The 17,101-nt window shown below is 43.1% G+C and overlaps 1 protein-coding gene and 1 pseudogene across 2 annotated transcripts in view; both read left to right on the top strand.

Annotated features, from left to right (window-relative positions):
- Positions 1–1,485: 1,485 nt before the first annotated feature.
- The window catches only part of LDLR (low density lipoprotein receptor), a 58,218-nt gene continuing 42,602 nt past the window's right edge, over positions 1,486–17,101 (top strand). Inside the window, exon 1 of the mRNA XM_080988102.1 lies at positions 1,486–1,558. Coding sequence (XP_080844228.1) covers positions 1,501–1,558 — 58 coding nt within the window. The 5' untranslated portion in view covers positions 1,486–1,500. The remainder of the gene's footprint in view (positions 1,559–17,101) is intronic.
- Positions 2,006–2,952, top strand: LOC308466981 (TATA box-binding protein-like 1 pseudogene; annotated as a pseudogene). The gene has a single exon. The product of its transcript is annotated as a TATA box-binding protein-like 1 pseudogene (transcript).

Raw genomic sequence — 17,101 nt, 5'->3', positions numbered from 1 at the left:
TCACTTGACTATTAAAGCAGGAAGGGATGGTTTCTCTTTCTCCAGCCCATTTTCTCTCTGCCGGTCTTTTGTTCTACTACTAAACATCTTCCAAGACAGCAATGCCCATTTACACCACAAAGAACTCATAACCCTACTTTCAGCAGCCAGAAACATCATAACCAGACACTGGAGAGACCTGTCAGGAGTAAGCATGGACCAATGGTACCAAATAGTATGGGAAACAGCCTTACTAGAAAAAGTAACCAATTAACTGAAACTGACACGGGGACAAATAGAAGACAATGCCTTCACCCCGGTATGGCTCCCCTTTATCACATACACAACCCAACAAGAATGACAAAAATCCACCAACAGCATACAAATCAATATGGCTAACCTGATCCAAAACACCCACCCACCCCATTCACACACGAAAACAAAGATCACCACAGCCAATCACAAACAAACAAGGCCAACCCCAACCTCTCTCACCACCAAAGGAACACAAGTGAACAGCAGAGAACCTGCACAAGCAACGCTGACACAAAACCCCACATATATTAAGTAAAATAGAAATATTGCCACCCACCCTCCTTTCCCCCTTTCCTTCCTAATGTCTCAACAAATGAAACTGATCTGTAAAAAAAATGTTACGGGGGGGGGGGGAGAGAGACATTGCACATACTTTTGTAAACCAAGAAAATCTTTAATAAAAATACCAAAGAACAAACAGCAAAAAACCCAAAAACCCAAAACCAAAATACAAAGCCCACACACCACGGAGCAGATTGAGGAGGCAGGCAAATGAAAAGGTCACACAGGAGAAGCTGCGATTTCTCCATCTCCTGCTTCTGCAGTCATTTTGAAAGGACAAATAAAAATATCCAGACTGTAATCTGGTGGCTAAAAGCAAACTGTTCCATTTAAACAATGCATGCAATGGAAATAAACCTGGCGATAATATGGAAGGAACTCAGTGTTACTCTGTCATCCTGCTGGCGCAAGCATTTTGGCTTGCCGTATGGAACAATCCTCTGCAACCCACAAGAGCCAACTTCAGGGGGTGGGGTGAGGTGGGGTGTGGAGGAGAGTGGAGGAAAGCCCCATTGCATAAGCAGAAGTCCTTGAGCAGAGCTTCCATTGACAAAACTCATTGTGGCACCTGAGGTCAACCTCAAAATGATGCCTGTGAGGAGATTTCACCCCTCCCATATCCAAGAATCTGCTGATGTTCTCTGCTGATTCTCCAGAGAGGAGGGGGCGGTTTCTGCTCTCTACATATTCCGCTCCAGCCTCACATCAAAGAGAGAGAGAGACTGAGTGTTAGAGAGAGATCGTGTGTATAGATAAGGTTGCTGCTAAGAGCAGCTGCAGACACTCAGTGCAGTTCAGCATTTTTCGTTTAGACCTCATTTAGCTCTGTATATAGTTGTGTATTACAGCTGTAGATAGAATAAAGAAGATATTCTACAGAGCTGCTCTCCAAGTCGTTTATGCTCTGCTGTACTCTGCTATACTATGCTGTGCGACGACTGTCTTCTTGTGGAAGTGAATCCGGTGCTCACAACTCTAAGCTGTGAGTCCACAGCACTTTGACCTGTTCCTGTGCAGAAGGTGGTCTCTGGAAGTGCTACCCAGCTCGCCTAGCCCAGTCGGGGCTGAAGTGGATGAGTCCAGTTCATGGCACTGGCTCAAGGGCGATGCTGACAGCCTGACCGTTGTGCCAGGGAAGAAAGGGGGAGTGAATACAGTGGTACCTCGGGTTAAGAACTTAATTCGTTCTGGAGGCCCGTTGTTAACCTGAAACTGTTCTTAACCTGAGGCACCACTTTAGCTAATGGGGCCTCCTGCTGCCGCTGCACCGCGGCCGCACGATTTCTGTTCTCATCCTGAAGCAAAGTTCTTAACCCGAGGTACTATTTCTGGGTTAGCGGAGTCTGTAACCTGAAGCGTCTGTAACCTGAAGTGTCTGTAACCCGAGGTACCACTGTACCTACATTGGGAACAAGAGCAGGAGGAGGTGAGCTAGAGAAGGAGGCGTCGTCGGTGTGTTGAAACGGCAATGGCGATGGGTTGCGCAGCAACTGGGCTGCACGGTTGCCTATAGGATTTCAGATGTGATCTTCATGGTGTCGTGCTAGAATCTTGAGGTTTTAATCTGAGTCACCCCAATGGATGTGGAGAGTGATGTTCCCTTGGACATTTTAATCACAAATGTAGTCGGAGTCTTCCAAACAAGATGTCATTGAAAGATTGCGTTAGAGGGAGCAAATGCAATATACAAGCGTGGTGTTGGAAAAGTATTAATGAAGATTCGGAAACCAAGGATTACAGCAACAATTTGGTCCTCAAGAAAAGTAATTTGCACAGGAGCTACAAGTGAAGAAGAAGCTAAATTTGGTGCCAGACGATTAGCTCGTAGTCTGCAGAAACTAGGTTTCCAGGTGATTTTTACAGATTTTAAAGTTGTCAAAGTTTTAGCAGTATGCAATATGCCCTTTGAAATCAGATTGCCGGAATTCACAAAAAGCAACAGACCCCATGCTAAAATCAGAGCTACTTTACAGATTTTTTCAACAGGAAGTATCACAGTTACAGGGCCAAACATAAAGGCTGTTGCCACTGCAGTGGAACAAATTTATCCATTTGTGTCTGAAAGCAGGAAAGAAACTTTATAAGTTGCCACTTCACGGTTAGGTGACCTAACCAAGCACCTTTTATAAGACTGCTGCGCACTGGACTAATAGCAAAAAAAAAGAAGGTGAGAAAGAAAAGGACAATTGGACCAACACAGCTGAGGAGGTGCAAACTCTTGGCCACAGTGATAAACTCCAGTCCCTTTTGGATTTTATTTGGAACAGTGCTATATTGTAAAAACAAACGTTTACAAGATACAAAATTGCTGCTTTTTACAAGACATTCTATTTATTTCTGCAGTATTTCTGTGTGTTCATAAGCAGATTTGTCATGATATGCGCTAAATTTGAAAACACTTCTATAGGTTGAGCTTGTGTATTTGCCAAGGAACCGGTGTGCTGCTGAGGGGCATATCCAACTTCCAAGAATTGCACTGTAGCCGTTGCTGCAACTGTTCGACAGTGGAATTTGCTGCCAAGGAGTGTGGTGGAGTCTCCTTCTTTGGAGGTCTTTAAGCAGAGGCTTGACAACCATATGTCAGGAGTGTTCTGATGGTGTTTCCTGCTTGGCAGGGGGTTGGACTCGATGGCCCTTGTGGTCTCTTCCAACTCTATGATTCTATGATTCTATGAATTCATTCCTCGGAGGCGGTGTGATCCTGTCTCCTGAGGTGAGTTGCCTTACTTTACCTCAAGAGTGAACTGGCCCTGGGTGAATCTCACCCAAGGAACTGCAAATGCTATATAATTGAGAAGACACCCGATCACAGGGGGATTTTCAAAAAAACCCCACACAGTCTCACAATGAAATTGACAGGCCAGAGTTTGTAATGCTGAAAAATAATCAGTGATAACCTCCTCCAAAACAGCTGAAAAGACCAAAATGTTTAAGGCATGGAGGGCATCCCTGTGGTCTCTCAATGCTGTTAGACTCCTCTTGACCGCAACCAGCTATTATTTCATCTGTCCTTAGGTTCTTATCTCACTCAACGCACTTTCCTTGAATTCCCGGGCCTTGGACTCCGCTTTCTCTGCAAACATCGCAAATGATTCAAGGGCAGATAAACAATTACGCTCACCAAGGCTTTCTGTGATGCTATGGCAGGTCAGGGATCACAAGGCCCTTCAGATGGGTGTTGCGTACGTCCCTCCAGAAGGATCGCTAGCCTGGTGATCAAAGGCAAGCTATAATTCCCCTCTGCCCTTGGCCCTTCTGGGGGGAGGGGGGGAATGCTGCAATTCTTGAGGCTTTATGCAGAAAGAAGAAGCAATTCCCTCGATTTTAGTGGAGCTCTGTCAGAATCTGCAGCCTGCTTTGCTGCTCCACTTACATCTCCGCCGTGTCCCCATGACAAGTAACTTCAGCATCCTGTCTGTGCTGGATTGCGTTGCCAAGTCGTTTGGTCACCAGATTTCCCCCCTTATAAAATCCTTTCTCCTCTGGCAAGGATGGATAAGCTGCTGAGGCCCTGCCCTATATCCCACCTGGTTGTCCAGGAACATCTGTTGTCAGAGCTCTGCGACAGCGTTAGCTGCTCACCTGGTGGGTGCCCTAAGCCATGGGTAGGCAAACCAAGGCCCGGGGGCCGGATGCAGCCCAATCGCCTTCTAAATCCGGCCTGCGGATGGTCCGGGAATCAGCGTGTTTTTACATGAGTAGAATGTGTCCTTTTATTTAAAATGCATCTCTGGGTTATTTGTGGGGCCTGCCTGGTGTTTTTATATGAGTAGAATATGTCCTTTTATTTAAAATGCATCTCTGGGTTATTTGTGGGGCATAGGAATTTGTTCATTTGTTCCCCTTCAAAATATAGTCTGCCTCCGCCCCCCACAAGGTCTGAGGGACAGTGGACTGGCCCCCTGCTGAAAAAGTTTGCTGACCCCTGCGCAATAGGAGAGCAATATCTCCTCTTAATGCTGGGAGGAAAGCCTAGAATGTCATAAGCAAACAGAAGACATCAAAGCAGTACCATCTCTCTCTTTCTCTCTCTCATTAAATTTTCTGTTTTACAATTTAAAATACTCATTTTACATCCTTAAGATATCTATGACTTCTCTTCTTCTCTTTCCATGGTTCATTTTACATATCATAAATCCCTGCATATTCTACAGAAACTATACCATTCAATATTCCATTATTATATCCATCATAACTTATTGACGCTGCTGAATTTATCTTAATGCTGCCAGCATTTTCAGCTGTACACAGTTCTTTCCCATGCATTCAATAAACATCTTCCAGTCTTCTCTAAATGTATGTTCTTCTTGTTCTCTCATTCTATATGTTAAGTCTGCAAACTACACATGTTCTGTCAACTTAAGTTGCCATTCTTCTGTGGTTGGGACCTCGCTCGTTTTCCATTTTGGGGCTAATAAAACATGGGCCACAGTAGTGGCATGCATAAATAACCTTTTGTGACACCTTGGAATTTCAGTCTCAATTATCTCCAACAGAAAGGACTCTGGATTTTGGGGGGGAAGTACTTTTAAACATTTTTTCCAAGTCATTATGGAACATTTCCCAATACGCTTTTACCCTTTTACAAGTTCTCCACACATGAAAGAGCATTCCCTCCACCTCTTTGCATCTCCAGCACTCATCTGATTCAGTCTTATACATCTTAGCAAGCCTACTCAGAGTTAAATACCATCTGTGAATCATTTTCAAGTAGTTCTCCTTCAAAGAATAACATGCTGTGAACTTCAAATCACTTTCCCAGAGTTTTCCCCAGAGGTTAAAATCTATATTGTGAAAGGCGGAGCCAACTCTCACCTCCTTCACCCCTTATGGCACCAGTGAAATCAGCACCCTATTTTGGTCCGGGGTGGAGACCTAAACCTTCCTGACAGATGTCAGAACTCTTCAATCTAATGTTTCATTTATTGAACAATTGGAGGAGACAGTTAATATTACTTTCATCATGGACCTGTGCTACCTCCCACCTGCATTCTGCCTCTTGCTGAGGCACCACCCAAATATACAAACTCCCAGAGGGTTTCCCTCCCAAACATGACAAACCTCTTAAAGGGATATCACCACGATTCCCTCTTTTGATATTAATAGTACCAACTGGTAGCAAACAAGGACACAATAAGGTAATATCCAGTGCTTTTTTCGGGGGGGGGAACGACGCAAGGGTATGCGTACCCCTGAACATTTTGTGAATCTAAGTTTGGCCCCATTGAGGGGCAGTATTTCAATATAAGTAGGAAAATGAGAGTACCCCTAAACATTTTTTTTAAAGAAAAAAAGCACTGAGTAATTGCAAAACAAATGCCGATGAGTCTGTCTGTCTTTTGTATGGCTGTTGGACCTCTGTAAAAGGGTTCCAGTTTCTGGTGCCTGTTTACTCATACCATTTTCTTTTGCTGGCCTCCTCCTCTTTCATGGATTTTTAAAATTTATTTTATTTTTTATTTATTTTATTCACTTTAATACACAAAAAGGACAATTATCCATATACATCAACACAAAGCAGAAAGAAAAATAATATACCAAAGAATAATCACAAAACAAAACAATAAAATAAAGATGGTCTTTTTATTGTAGATCAGACTTCCCGTCCGCTCCTTACTTCAATTAGGTAAAGGTAAAGGTACTCCTACCTGGAGTAGGAACCGGCAAGCCACTCCAGTATCCCTGCCAAGAAAACTCCATGGACAAAGACAACAGGCATATAAAAGTTATGACGCTGGAAGATGAGCCCCTCAGGTCGGAAGGCGTCCAACATGCTACTGAGGAAGAGCGGAGGACAAGTACAAGTAGATCCAGAGCTGATGAAGCGGCTGGGCCAAAGCCGAAAGGACGCTCAGTTGTGGATATGCATGGAAGCGAAAGGAAAGTCCAATGCTGTAAAGAAAAATATTGCATAGGAACCTGGAATGTAAGAACCATGAACCTGGGTAAGTTGGATGTGGTCAAAAATGAGATGGCAAGAATAAATATTGACATCCTGGGCATCAGTGAGCTAAAATGGACGGGAATGGGCGAATTCAGTTCGGATGACTATCATATCTACTACTGTGGGCAAGAAACCCGTAAAAGAAATGGAGTGGCCCTCATAGTCAACAAAAGAGTGGCGAAAGCTGTACTGGGATGCAGTCTCAAAAATGATAGAATGATCTCGATACGAATCCAAGGCAGACCTTTTAACATCACAGTAATCCAAGTTTATGCACCAACTACTGGTGCTGAAGAAACTGAAATTGACCAATTCTATGAAGACTTACAAGACCTTATAGAAGTGACACCAAAGAAGGATGTTCTTCTCATTATAGGGGATTGGAATGCTAAAGTAGGGAATCAAGAGATAAAAGGAACAACTGGCAAGTTTGGCCTTGGAGATCAAAATGAAGCAGGGCAAAGGCTAATAGAGTTCTGTCAAGAGAACAGGCTGGTCATCACAAACATGCTTTTCCAACAACACAAGAGACGACTCTACACATGGACATCACCAGATGGGCAACATCGAAATCAGATTGATTATATTCTCTGCAGCCAAAGATGGAGAAGCTCTATACAGTCAGCAAAAACAAGACCTGGAGCTGACTGTGGCTCAGATCATCAGCTTCTTATAGCAAAATTCAAGCTTAAACTGAAGAAAGTAGGAAAAACCACTGGACAGGTAAGATACAATCTAAACCAAATCCCTTATGAATACACAGTGGAAGTGAGGAACAGGTTTAAGGATTTAGATTTGCTGGACAGAGTGCCTGAAGAACTATGGGTGGAGGCTCGCAACATTATACAGGAGGCAGCAACTAAAACCATCCCAATGAAAAAGAAATGCAAGAAAGCAAAGTGGCTGTCCAACGAGGCCTTACAAATAGCGGGGGAGAGAAGGCAAGCAAAATGCGAGGGAGATAGTGAAAGATACAGGAAATTGAATGCAGATTTCCAAAGAATAGCAAGAAGAGACAAGAAGGCCTTCTTAAACAAGCAATGCAAAGAAATAGAGGAAAACAACAGAATGGGAAGAATCAGAGATCTGTTCAAGAAAATCGGAAATATGAAAGGAACATTTCGTACAAAGATTACCATAATAAAGGACAAAAGTGGTAAAGACCTAACTGAAGCAGAAGACATCAAGAAGAGGTGGCAAGAATACACAGAAGAATTATACCAGAAAGATATGGATGTCTCGTACACCCCAGGTAGTGTGGTTGCTGACCTTGAGCCAGACATCCTGGAGAGTGAAGTCAAATGGGCCTTAGAAAGCACTGCAAATAACAAGGCCAGTGGAAGTGATGGTATTCCAGCTGAACTGTTTAAAATTTTAAAAGATGATGCTGTTAAGGTGCTACACTCAATATGCCAGCAAGTTTGGAAAACTCAGCAGTGGCCAGAGGATTGGAGAAGATCAGTCTACATCCCAATCCCAAAGAAAGGCAGTGCCAAAGAATGCTCCAACTACCGCACAATTTCACTCATTTCACATGCTAGCAAGGTTATGCTTAAAATTCTACAAGGAAGGCTCAAGCAGTATGTGGACCGAGAACTCCCAGAAGTGCAAGCTGGATTTAGAAGAGGCAGAGGAACCAGAGACCAAATTGCAAACATGCGCTGGATTATGGAGAAAGCTAGAGAGTTCCAGAAAGACATCTACTTCTGCTTCATTGACTATGCAAAAGCCTTTGACTGTGTCGACCACAGCAAACTTTGGCAAGTTCTTAAAGAAATGGGAGTGCCTGATCACCTCATCTGTCTCCTGAGAAATCTCTATGTGGGACAAGAAGCTACAGTTAGAACTGGATATGGAACAACTGATTGGTTCAAAATTGGGAAAGGAGTACGGCAAGGCTGTATATTGTCTCCCTGCTTATTTAACTTATATGCAGAATTCATCATGCGAAAGGCTGGGCTGGATGAATCCCAAGCCGGAATTAAGATTGCCGGAAGAAATATCAACAACCTCAGATATGCAGATGACACAACCTTGATGGCAGAAAGTGAAGAGGAATTAAAGAACCTTTTAATGAGGGTGAAAGAGGAGAGCGCAAAATATGGTCTGAAGCTCAACATCAAAAAAACAAAGATCATGGCCACTGGGCCCATCACCTCCTGGCAAATAGAAGGGGAAGAAATGGAGGCAGTGAGAGATTTTACTTTCTTGGGCTCCATGATCACTGCAGATGGTGACAGCAGTCACGAAATTAAAAGACGCCTGCTCCTTGGGAGAAAGGCGATGGCAAACCTAGACAACATCTTAAAAAGCAGACACATCACCTTGCCAACAAAGGTCCGTATAGTAAAAGCCATGGTTTTCCCAGTAGTGATGTATGGAAGTGAGAGCTGGACCATAAAGAAGGCTGATCGCCGAAGAATTGATGCTTTTGAATTATGGTGCTGGAGGAGACTCTTGAGAGTCCCATGGACTGCAAGAAGATCAAACCTCTCCATTCTGAAGGAAATCAGCCCTGAGTGCTCACTGGAAGGACAGATCCTGAAGCTGAGGCTCCAATACTTTGGCCACCTCATGAGAAGAGAAGACTCCCTGGAAAAGACCCTGATGTTGGGAAAGATGGAGGGCACAAGGAGAAGGGGACGACGGAGAATGAGATGGTTGGATGGTGTTCTTGAAGCTACCAGCATGAGTTTGATCAAACTGCGGGAGGCAGTGGAGGACAGAAGTGCCTGGCGTGCTCTGGTCCATGGGGTCACGAAGAGTCGGACACGACTAAACGACTAAACAACAACAACAACAAAAGGTACCCCTGCCCGTACGGGCCAGTCATGTCCGACTCTAGGGTTGTGCGCCCATCACACTTAAGAGGCCGGGGGCCAGCGCTGTCCGCAGACACGTCCGGGTCACGTGGCCAGCGTGACAAGCTGCATCTGGCGAGCCAGCGCAGCACACGGAAACGCCGTTTACCTTCCCGCTAGTAAGCGGTCCCTATTTATCTACTTGCACCCAGGGGTGCTTTCGAACTGCTAGGTTGGCAGGCGCTGGTACCGAGCAACGGGAGCGCACCCCGCCGCGGGGATTCGAACCGTCGACCTGACGATCGGCAAGTCCTAGGCGCTGAGGTTTTACCCACAGTGCCATCCACGTCCCTAACTTCAATTACTTCAATTACTCATCATTAACTTGTTGCCAATACATATCGAGTTATTATCAGAATTTAAATAAGTTTTAATCTATCTTAGGTCTCACATCATATTTGAAACTACTACTGAAATTATTCGAATGCTACAACATATTTTAAGCTGCAATAATTATTTTTCAAATATAGTTTGAAGATTTCCCATTTTGAGATAAATATGGTACCTGTTTTGGTTTATTCTTTATTTTTTCATATTTTTTTTAAGATAATATTTATTGAATTTTAAAGGGTTACAAAAAGAAAAAATTTAAAAAACAGCATATTTAAGAAATACAAAACATCACATCACAATAATAAAAAAAAGAAACAAGAAAAAAAAGAAAAGAAAAAAAGAAAAAATACAATAAATCTTCCCATATCTTATCTTTCATTTGCTTATTTCCTTGACTTCCTCACACCTCCCTTTTTTGTATTCTAGTTCAATTAGCTATTTCAGCAAATCCTTTCCATCTTTTCCAGTTTTTGTCCTCTATTTTATCTTAATATAATGTAACTTTACTTTCCCTCCTTCACCTTTTAGCAATCTATTTTTCCTTAATCCTTTATAGCATTTCTGCTAAAACCGCATTATTTCATTCCAACATCCTTCTAACATTCCTTAATTTTACAATGTTTCTGTAAATAAACTTTAAATTTCTTCCAATCTTCTTCCACCAACTCTTCTCCCTGGTCTCGGATTCTGCCAGTCATTTCCGCCAGTTCCATGTAGTCCATCACCTTCATCTGCCATTCTTCCCGGGTGGGTAGATCTTGTGTCTTCCAATACTTCACGATGAGTATTCTTGCTGCTGTTGTGGCATACATAAAAAAAGTTCTATCCTTTTTTGGCACCAATTGGCCGACCATGCCCAAGAGAAAGGCCTCTGGTTTCTTCAGAAAGGTATATTTAAATACCTTTTTCATTTCATTGTAAATCATCTCCCAGAATGTCTTAATCCTTGGGCATGTCCATCAAAGGTGAAAAAATGTGCCTTCAGTCTCTTTACATTTCCAACATTTATTACCGGGCAAATGATATATTTTTGCAAGCTTGACTGGTGTCATGTACCACCTATAGATCATTTTCATTATACAGTGGTGCCCCGCAAGACGAATGCCTCGCAAGACGGAAAACCCGCTAGACGAAAGGGTTTTCCGTTTTGGAGGTGCTTCGCAAAACGAATTTCCTATGTGCTTGCTTCGCGAGACGAAAATGTCTTGCGAGTTCCTGCGGGGTTTTTTTCCTTCCCCCCCCCCTTTTTCCCAAGCAGCTAAACCGCTTATCAGCTGATGGCTAAGCTGCTTATCAGCTGATCTTTAAGCCGCTTAACAGCTGATGGCTAAGCCGCTTATCAGCGGATCTTTAAGCCGCTTAACAGCTGATGCTAAGCCGCTTATCAGCTGATCTTTAAGCCGCTTAACAGCTGATGCTAAGCCGCTTATCAGCTGATCTTTAAGCCGGCTAAGCCGCTAATACTGTAGCGCTAAGCCGCTAAACCTCTAATGGGCTTGCTTCGCAAGACGAAAAAACCTGCAAGACGAAGAGACTCGTGGAACGGATTCTTTTCGTCTTGCGAGGCACCACTGTATTCTCTCTTAGGGCATTACATGCCGTAAACTTCATACCTGTGGTCCATAACTGTTCCCAGTCAGCCATCATAATATTATGTCCTACATCTTGTGCCCATTTGATCATAGTTGATTTCACCGTTTCATCCTGAGTATTCCATTTCAACAGCAAGTTATACATTCTTGACAAGTTCTTAGTTTTGGGTTCTAACAGTTCTGTTTCCAATTTTGATTTTTCCACCTGGAAGCCAATTTTTTTATCCAAATTGTACGCCTCCATTATTTGGTAATAATGGAGCCAATCTCGCACTCTATTTTTTAGTTTTTCAAAACTCTGCAATTTTAATCTGTCTCCCTCTTGTTCCAAAATTTCCCAATATTTCGGCCAATTGGCCTCCATATTGAGCTTTTTCTGAGCCTTGGCTTCCATTGGTGACAGCCACCTTGGGGTTTTATTTTCAAGCAAGTCCTTATATCTTATCCAGACATTAAACAGTGCTTTTCTGACAATATGGTTTTTAAACGCTTTATGTGCTTTAATCTTATCATACCACAAATATGCATGCCACCCAAATACATTGTTAAAACCTTCTAGGTCCAACACATCAGTATTTTCAAGAAGCAGCCATTCTCTCAGCCAGCAAAACGCGGCCGATTCATAATAAAGTTTAAAGTCTGGCAGGGCAAATCCACCTCTTTCTTTAGCATCGGTTAATATCTTAAATTTTATTTGAGGCTTCTTGCCCTGCCAGACAAATCTAGAAATATCTCTCTGCCACTTCTTGAAACAATCCATTTTATCCAAAATTTGCAATGTTTGGAACAGAAACAGCATCCTTAATTACTCATCATTAACTTGCTGCCAATACATATCGAGTTATTATCAGAATTTAAATAAGTTTTAATCTATCTTAGGTCTCACATCATATTTGAAACTACTACTGAAATTATTCGAATGCTACAACAGATTTTAAGCTACAATAATTATTTTTCAAATATAGTTTGAAGATTTCCCATTTTGAGATAAATATGGTACCTGTTTTGGTTTATTCTTTATTTTTTCAGACAAGCTATCTAATTCTGCATATTCAGCCAATTTTTGAATCCATTCTAACCTTGAAGGAACTTTGTCACTCTTCCAGTTTGCTGCAATAAGAACTCTCACTGCGACCGTGGCGTGTTAAAAATCTCTCTTACCTTTTTGGAAATGTCCGAATCTGTAATTCCCAAAAGGAAGGCTTCTGGTTTTTTATTAAAGGATATTTTTAGCATTTTTTCCAGTTCTAAATAGATATCCTCCCATAGACCAAGTACGCATGGCACCCCATTGGTTATCAAAACCCTCCAAATCTAAGAGGTCCGAATTTTGCAGCGTACACCACTTCTTTAACCAGGTGAAGTGGGCTGCCTCATAATACAACTTCAGATCGGACAGAGAAAAGCCTCCTCTGTCTTTTATATCAATTAAAATTAGATGTTTAATTCTCGGTCTTTTCCCTTGCCATAAAAAATTAAAAATATATTTTTGCCAATTCTTTCATGGATTTCAGTGCCTCATTTGGTGCGGAGTGGTATGGATTGTCTATGATCATGATTCTTTGGAATCAGTAGGAGATGTATTCTCTTCCTTCTAAAGGTGGAACCTCATGCTTGCCCAAAGATGGAAGGAGGACAAATATGATAAATATGATGGACTATGCTGAATTGGCAAAAATGACTGGGAAAACCAGAGATCAAGAGGACAGTAAATTTAATAAAGAATGGGGAATTTTTAAAAGTTACTTGAAAGAACACTGTAAACAATTGAAAACATTGGCAGAATTTTAAAAACACTTGCAATGAAGCGAGAACTATGATAGAAAACGAGATGTAAGAAAATATGGAGAATATGGTATGATGCAGTTTGAAAAGAATATCTGGAGAAACCATAGAGGGGTGGAGGGAAGTTTGGGGATTCTGAGAATCCCATTGGTAAAATTATTATGATTTATGTATGATGACAAATGTTAAAAGTGAAAATGAATTAAAAAAAAAATTATAAAAAGGTGGAACCTGGTGGCATGATCATTTGATATGATAGCAGATCCCCTTGACGGGACATTATGGCTTTCTGTTTCCATGTTGTGCCATCTGAAAGCAACACATTGCCATTTTCCTGAAGTGGTGGCAATTCTTTAGCACCCTTATCGGAATGCCATTTTCTCTTGACCTTGCACAGATTTTTGCACGTGTAAATTTCACGTTGTCAGCTGATCTCACTGTGTCATACTTGTGGCAGTCTTGTGACGAATTTTCTGTTGAGCAGTAGTTTTCTTGGGAAGAGGCCCTGCTGTGTGGTAACTAGTTATGTAAGTAAGACATGCCAAATAAGGATCAGCCTTTGAGTTCATTGCTTTATTTAGGAAGCTCTTCGCTAGGCCATTCTCAACAAGTTTATTGGATTTTGTAGAAAGCTTGGGCTGGATGTTTTGTGGATAGAGCCATCTAGCTTTACAAATCCTTGGAACTTGTGGCCATCAAACTGATGTGTGTTATCTGTTTGTACTACGGCAGGCATGCCGTGTTGAGCAAATACTGATGCAATGAGGGTGATTACTTAAATGGCTGTCATGTTGCCCAGATGAGCTATCTCAGGGTAGTTGGAAAAACAGTCCATTATTACCAGGACAGTTCTTTCCTGCTAGATCAAGTCAGTGCCCACCTTTGACTGTGGATGCAGAAGCTCTCCCCAAAACATCACAGGTTCTTCTATCAGCGCTGATATAAATTCCTGACATGCCAGGCTTTCCTTCTTCTTTCTCTGTCTACATTTATATTTGGCCAGTAGCCTCTAGAAAAGTCTATCTATAATTACATTTTTCTATACTCAAGTGGCCTTCAATGTACTCTTTGCGTCATATCTTCCTTTGAAGCTTTGCATGCATGGGAACAAGATGTCACCTAGTACTGGCAGTTCTTCCTTGAACTATATGACGATTCCAATTCTTTTGCAGGATATCATCTTGATCTATGAACTGGGTAAATGCGAACCTAGGGTTGCCATAGTTCAATAAGTGAAAATCCAAATACAAAAGTTGTTGAGCTTCTTTGTTTTTTTGGAGGAGGGAGGCAAAGTTGATGAGCTGGAGGCAAAGTTGATGAAAGCTGTCCGGGTCATGTGATCAGCATGACAAAACACTGGCTCCCTTAGCCTGGCTCCCTCAGCCTGAAAGCCGCAAACCCCTAGTCTCCTTTGACTTAACCGTCCAGGGGTCCTTTACCTTTTTTACCTTTTAATGGTAATACCATGCTTCTTGATCTCTTTCAGGCAGCTGAAGTATTTATTGCCTTTGAATTTCTAATTCCAAAGCTTTCTACTCTTTGTATGGTAAGAGCAGTTAACCAGTTGGAAGGACTACCTTGGGATGGGAAGTGGTGGACTCTCCTTCACTGGAGGATTTTGAACAGAAATTGCATGGCCATCTATCATCAGAGATTCTTTAGATATGATTCTTGCATTGGAGGGGGTTGCACTTGGGGTCCTTTGCAACTCTGCAATTCTATGATTTTTCAGTTTTGTGGCTTTAAGAAGGTAATGGTCTTCATATTCTCTTTCTATTTGTATTCCCAAGTAGCGTGTTATGTTTCCTATATCCTTCTGTTGTAAGAAAATCTGCTCCTCTTTCCTTATGGGGTATCCAGGAGCCCATACAGAGTCCTTCTAAGGTTCCCTATTGGTAGGAGAAAGTAACAGAGGCCAACCAGAGAATATTGAGAAGCAAAGCAGCTAGTAAGCCTGATCTTTATTCAAGGAACGGTTGCAACAAGGTCCGCACTCATCACACGCAGGAGGGAGGAGAACCCGAACAATGGTGCGCAAGCCCTTATATAGACTATTGAAATTGCCCACCCTGTAGCCCAAGATTACCCTCCCAGCTTTTGCTGCCCAACTCCCCATGGGACTCTGAGTCCCCTAAGTCCATGATTGCTCAGAGGAGGAGGGATGGAGGCAGGAGCCAGCAGAAAGCAAGGGAGATCTTTATTTTTCTGTTGCAACAGAGTTCCTTTCCCTCCTTCCAAGGAGGAAGAGACCCTGAACAAAAGTGTGCAGGAACCTTTAAAGACTTTTGACATTGTGCAACCCACTTAGTCAAAGACCACCCCAAAATCATCATACGTACATCACAGAAGGAGGCAGCCTAAGGCAGAAATCCTGTCTGCCAGGATACCTAATAATGGTCACTGACTGCATTACCTGGGCAGCCAGGCCATTCTTTTGTGATGGTTAACACTTTAGTTCCTGAGTCCAGGTCACAGGCTCACCCTATTCATACACAAATACGCCCTTAAGACAGGATTTGCAAGCAAAAAGACAATGGGAAGGCTTTCCCCATTTGCCTCCCTTACTGCAGAAGAATATTTGAGGTCACTGGGAGAGTCAAAATGGCTTCAGGACTGCCTTCCCATACTATTTCAGACATATGATTATATTTAGATATGTGTGCATTTATGAATATTTATTCTATATTTGAGACCTTAAAATTCTTATAACACTTCTTTCCGAGTTTTGGTTTAATACTTTAATTAGTTCATGATCATTCCCTTCTTGTTCAAAGCAGATCATCAGATTATCCACGTGCAATGGTACATGAATCCATCTCTGATCTATTCTCTTTGAATACAGGCAGAGATCTGCTTTACTTTGGTTGAATTTCCCCTTTGTCAGTACTTCACTTATTTTTGCATTCCATGCTCCGGCAGCTTGCTTAACCTTTGGGGGTCTTTAACCTGGAGGGGGAGGGCAGCATACCGATTCTACCAATGTTCCAGGGTGGTGGTCTTACCTTGGCTGGGAGTTCATTTGTTTTTCTTTCTTTCAGCTGCTGCTTTAAGTGGCAACTTGACTGTGTTCCCGGCATGGAAATCTCTTGGGAACACTTTGTCATGGTTCAGCGTCATTCCCAAGGGCAAATTCGGCAAAGATGCCTTTTTGCTGTCCTTGGGAAGAAAGAAGGAACCCCTCAGCTCCATCATAAAGATAAGACCACAACCTTTGAAGATCCATAAAATTAACTCACTTTCTAAAATTGTTGGATATTTCCCCCCGCTTTTGTTGGATGGCAGTATTTGTCCCAGGTTTCGCCCGTGCATTTCCATTCCTGCTCCTCTAAAACCATCTCTCCAGCCAGGGCCGTCTTACCCACAGACCCTAGTGGTGTGGGGCGCCGGGGCGCCGGGGCGCCAAGTTTTGGAGGACGCCAGGCGAGAGTCTGGGGAACACCGAACGAGCGCGCTGAGTGAGTGAGCGAGGGTGCGTGCACCGCTCTCACTGAGCATCAGCTCAGTTTTTTCCCTTTTAGCCCGCAGGTGCCAAATTCTGTGGGGCGCCAGAAGGCTAAAAGGGAAAAAACAGAGCCAACGCTCAGTGGGAGTGGCACACACACTCTCATTCGCTCAGCGCAGGCCCACTTGCTCGGTGTGCTCGCTCGCCCAGTGGCTCCCATTTTACAACCCCCTTTAAGAGGGGACCCTGGAATCGCCGCTGTGGGGGTGGTGGGGTGAGTTACCACTTCACGCCCACCCCACCCCAATTTAGGGAAGATAGACTAAAGGATTCCACCCACCTGAGACCGCAATTGCACGTTTGCTGCTGGCTCCGCCTCCCAAGAGTGCTGATAGGTTAACTGGGGTTTGGCAGGAACCCCCAATGACTAGCGCAGAGAGGCGGGCCAGCCCAACCAGCTGGTGAGTCCGTGGCCAGAGGTGCTGTGCGCGGTCCTGCAAAGGGGGGGGGGCCACAAAGGGAGGTGTGAGCGCTCATTGTTGAACATGTTCAAGTTCCAGAGATCTTA

The sequence above is a fragment of the Podarcis pityusensis genome, assembly GCF_964106645.2.
Source record: "Podarcis pityusensis genome assembly, chromosome: 17".
In the NCBI taxonomy this organism is placed as follows: Eukaryota; Metazoa; Chordata; class Lepidosauria; order Squamata; family Lacertidae; genus Podarcis; species Podarcis pityusensis.
This window is presented reverse-complemented; position numbering and strand designations above follow the sequence as displayed.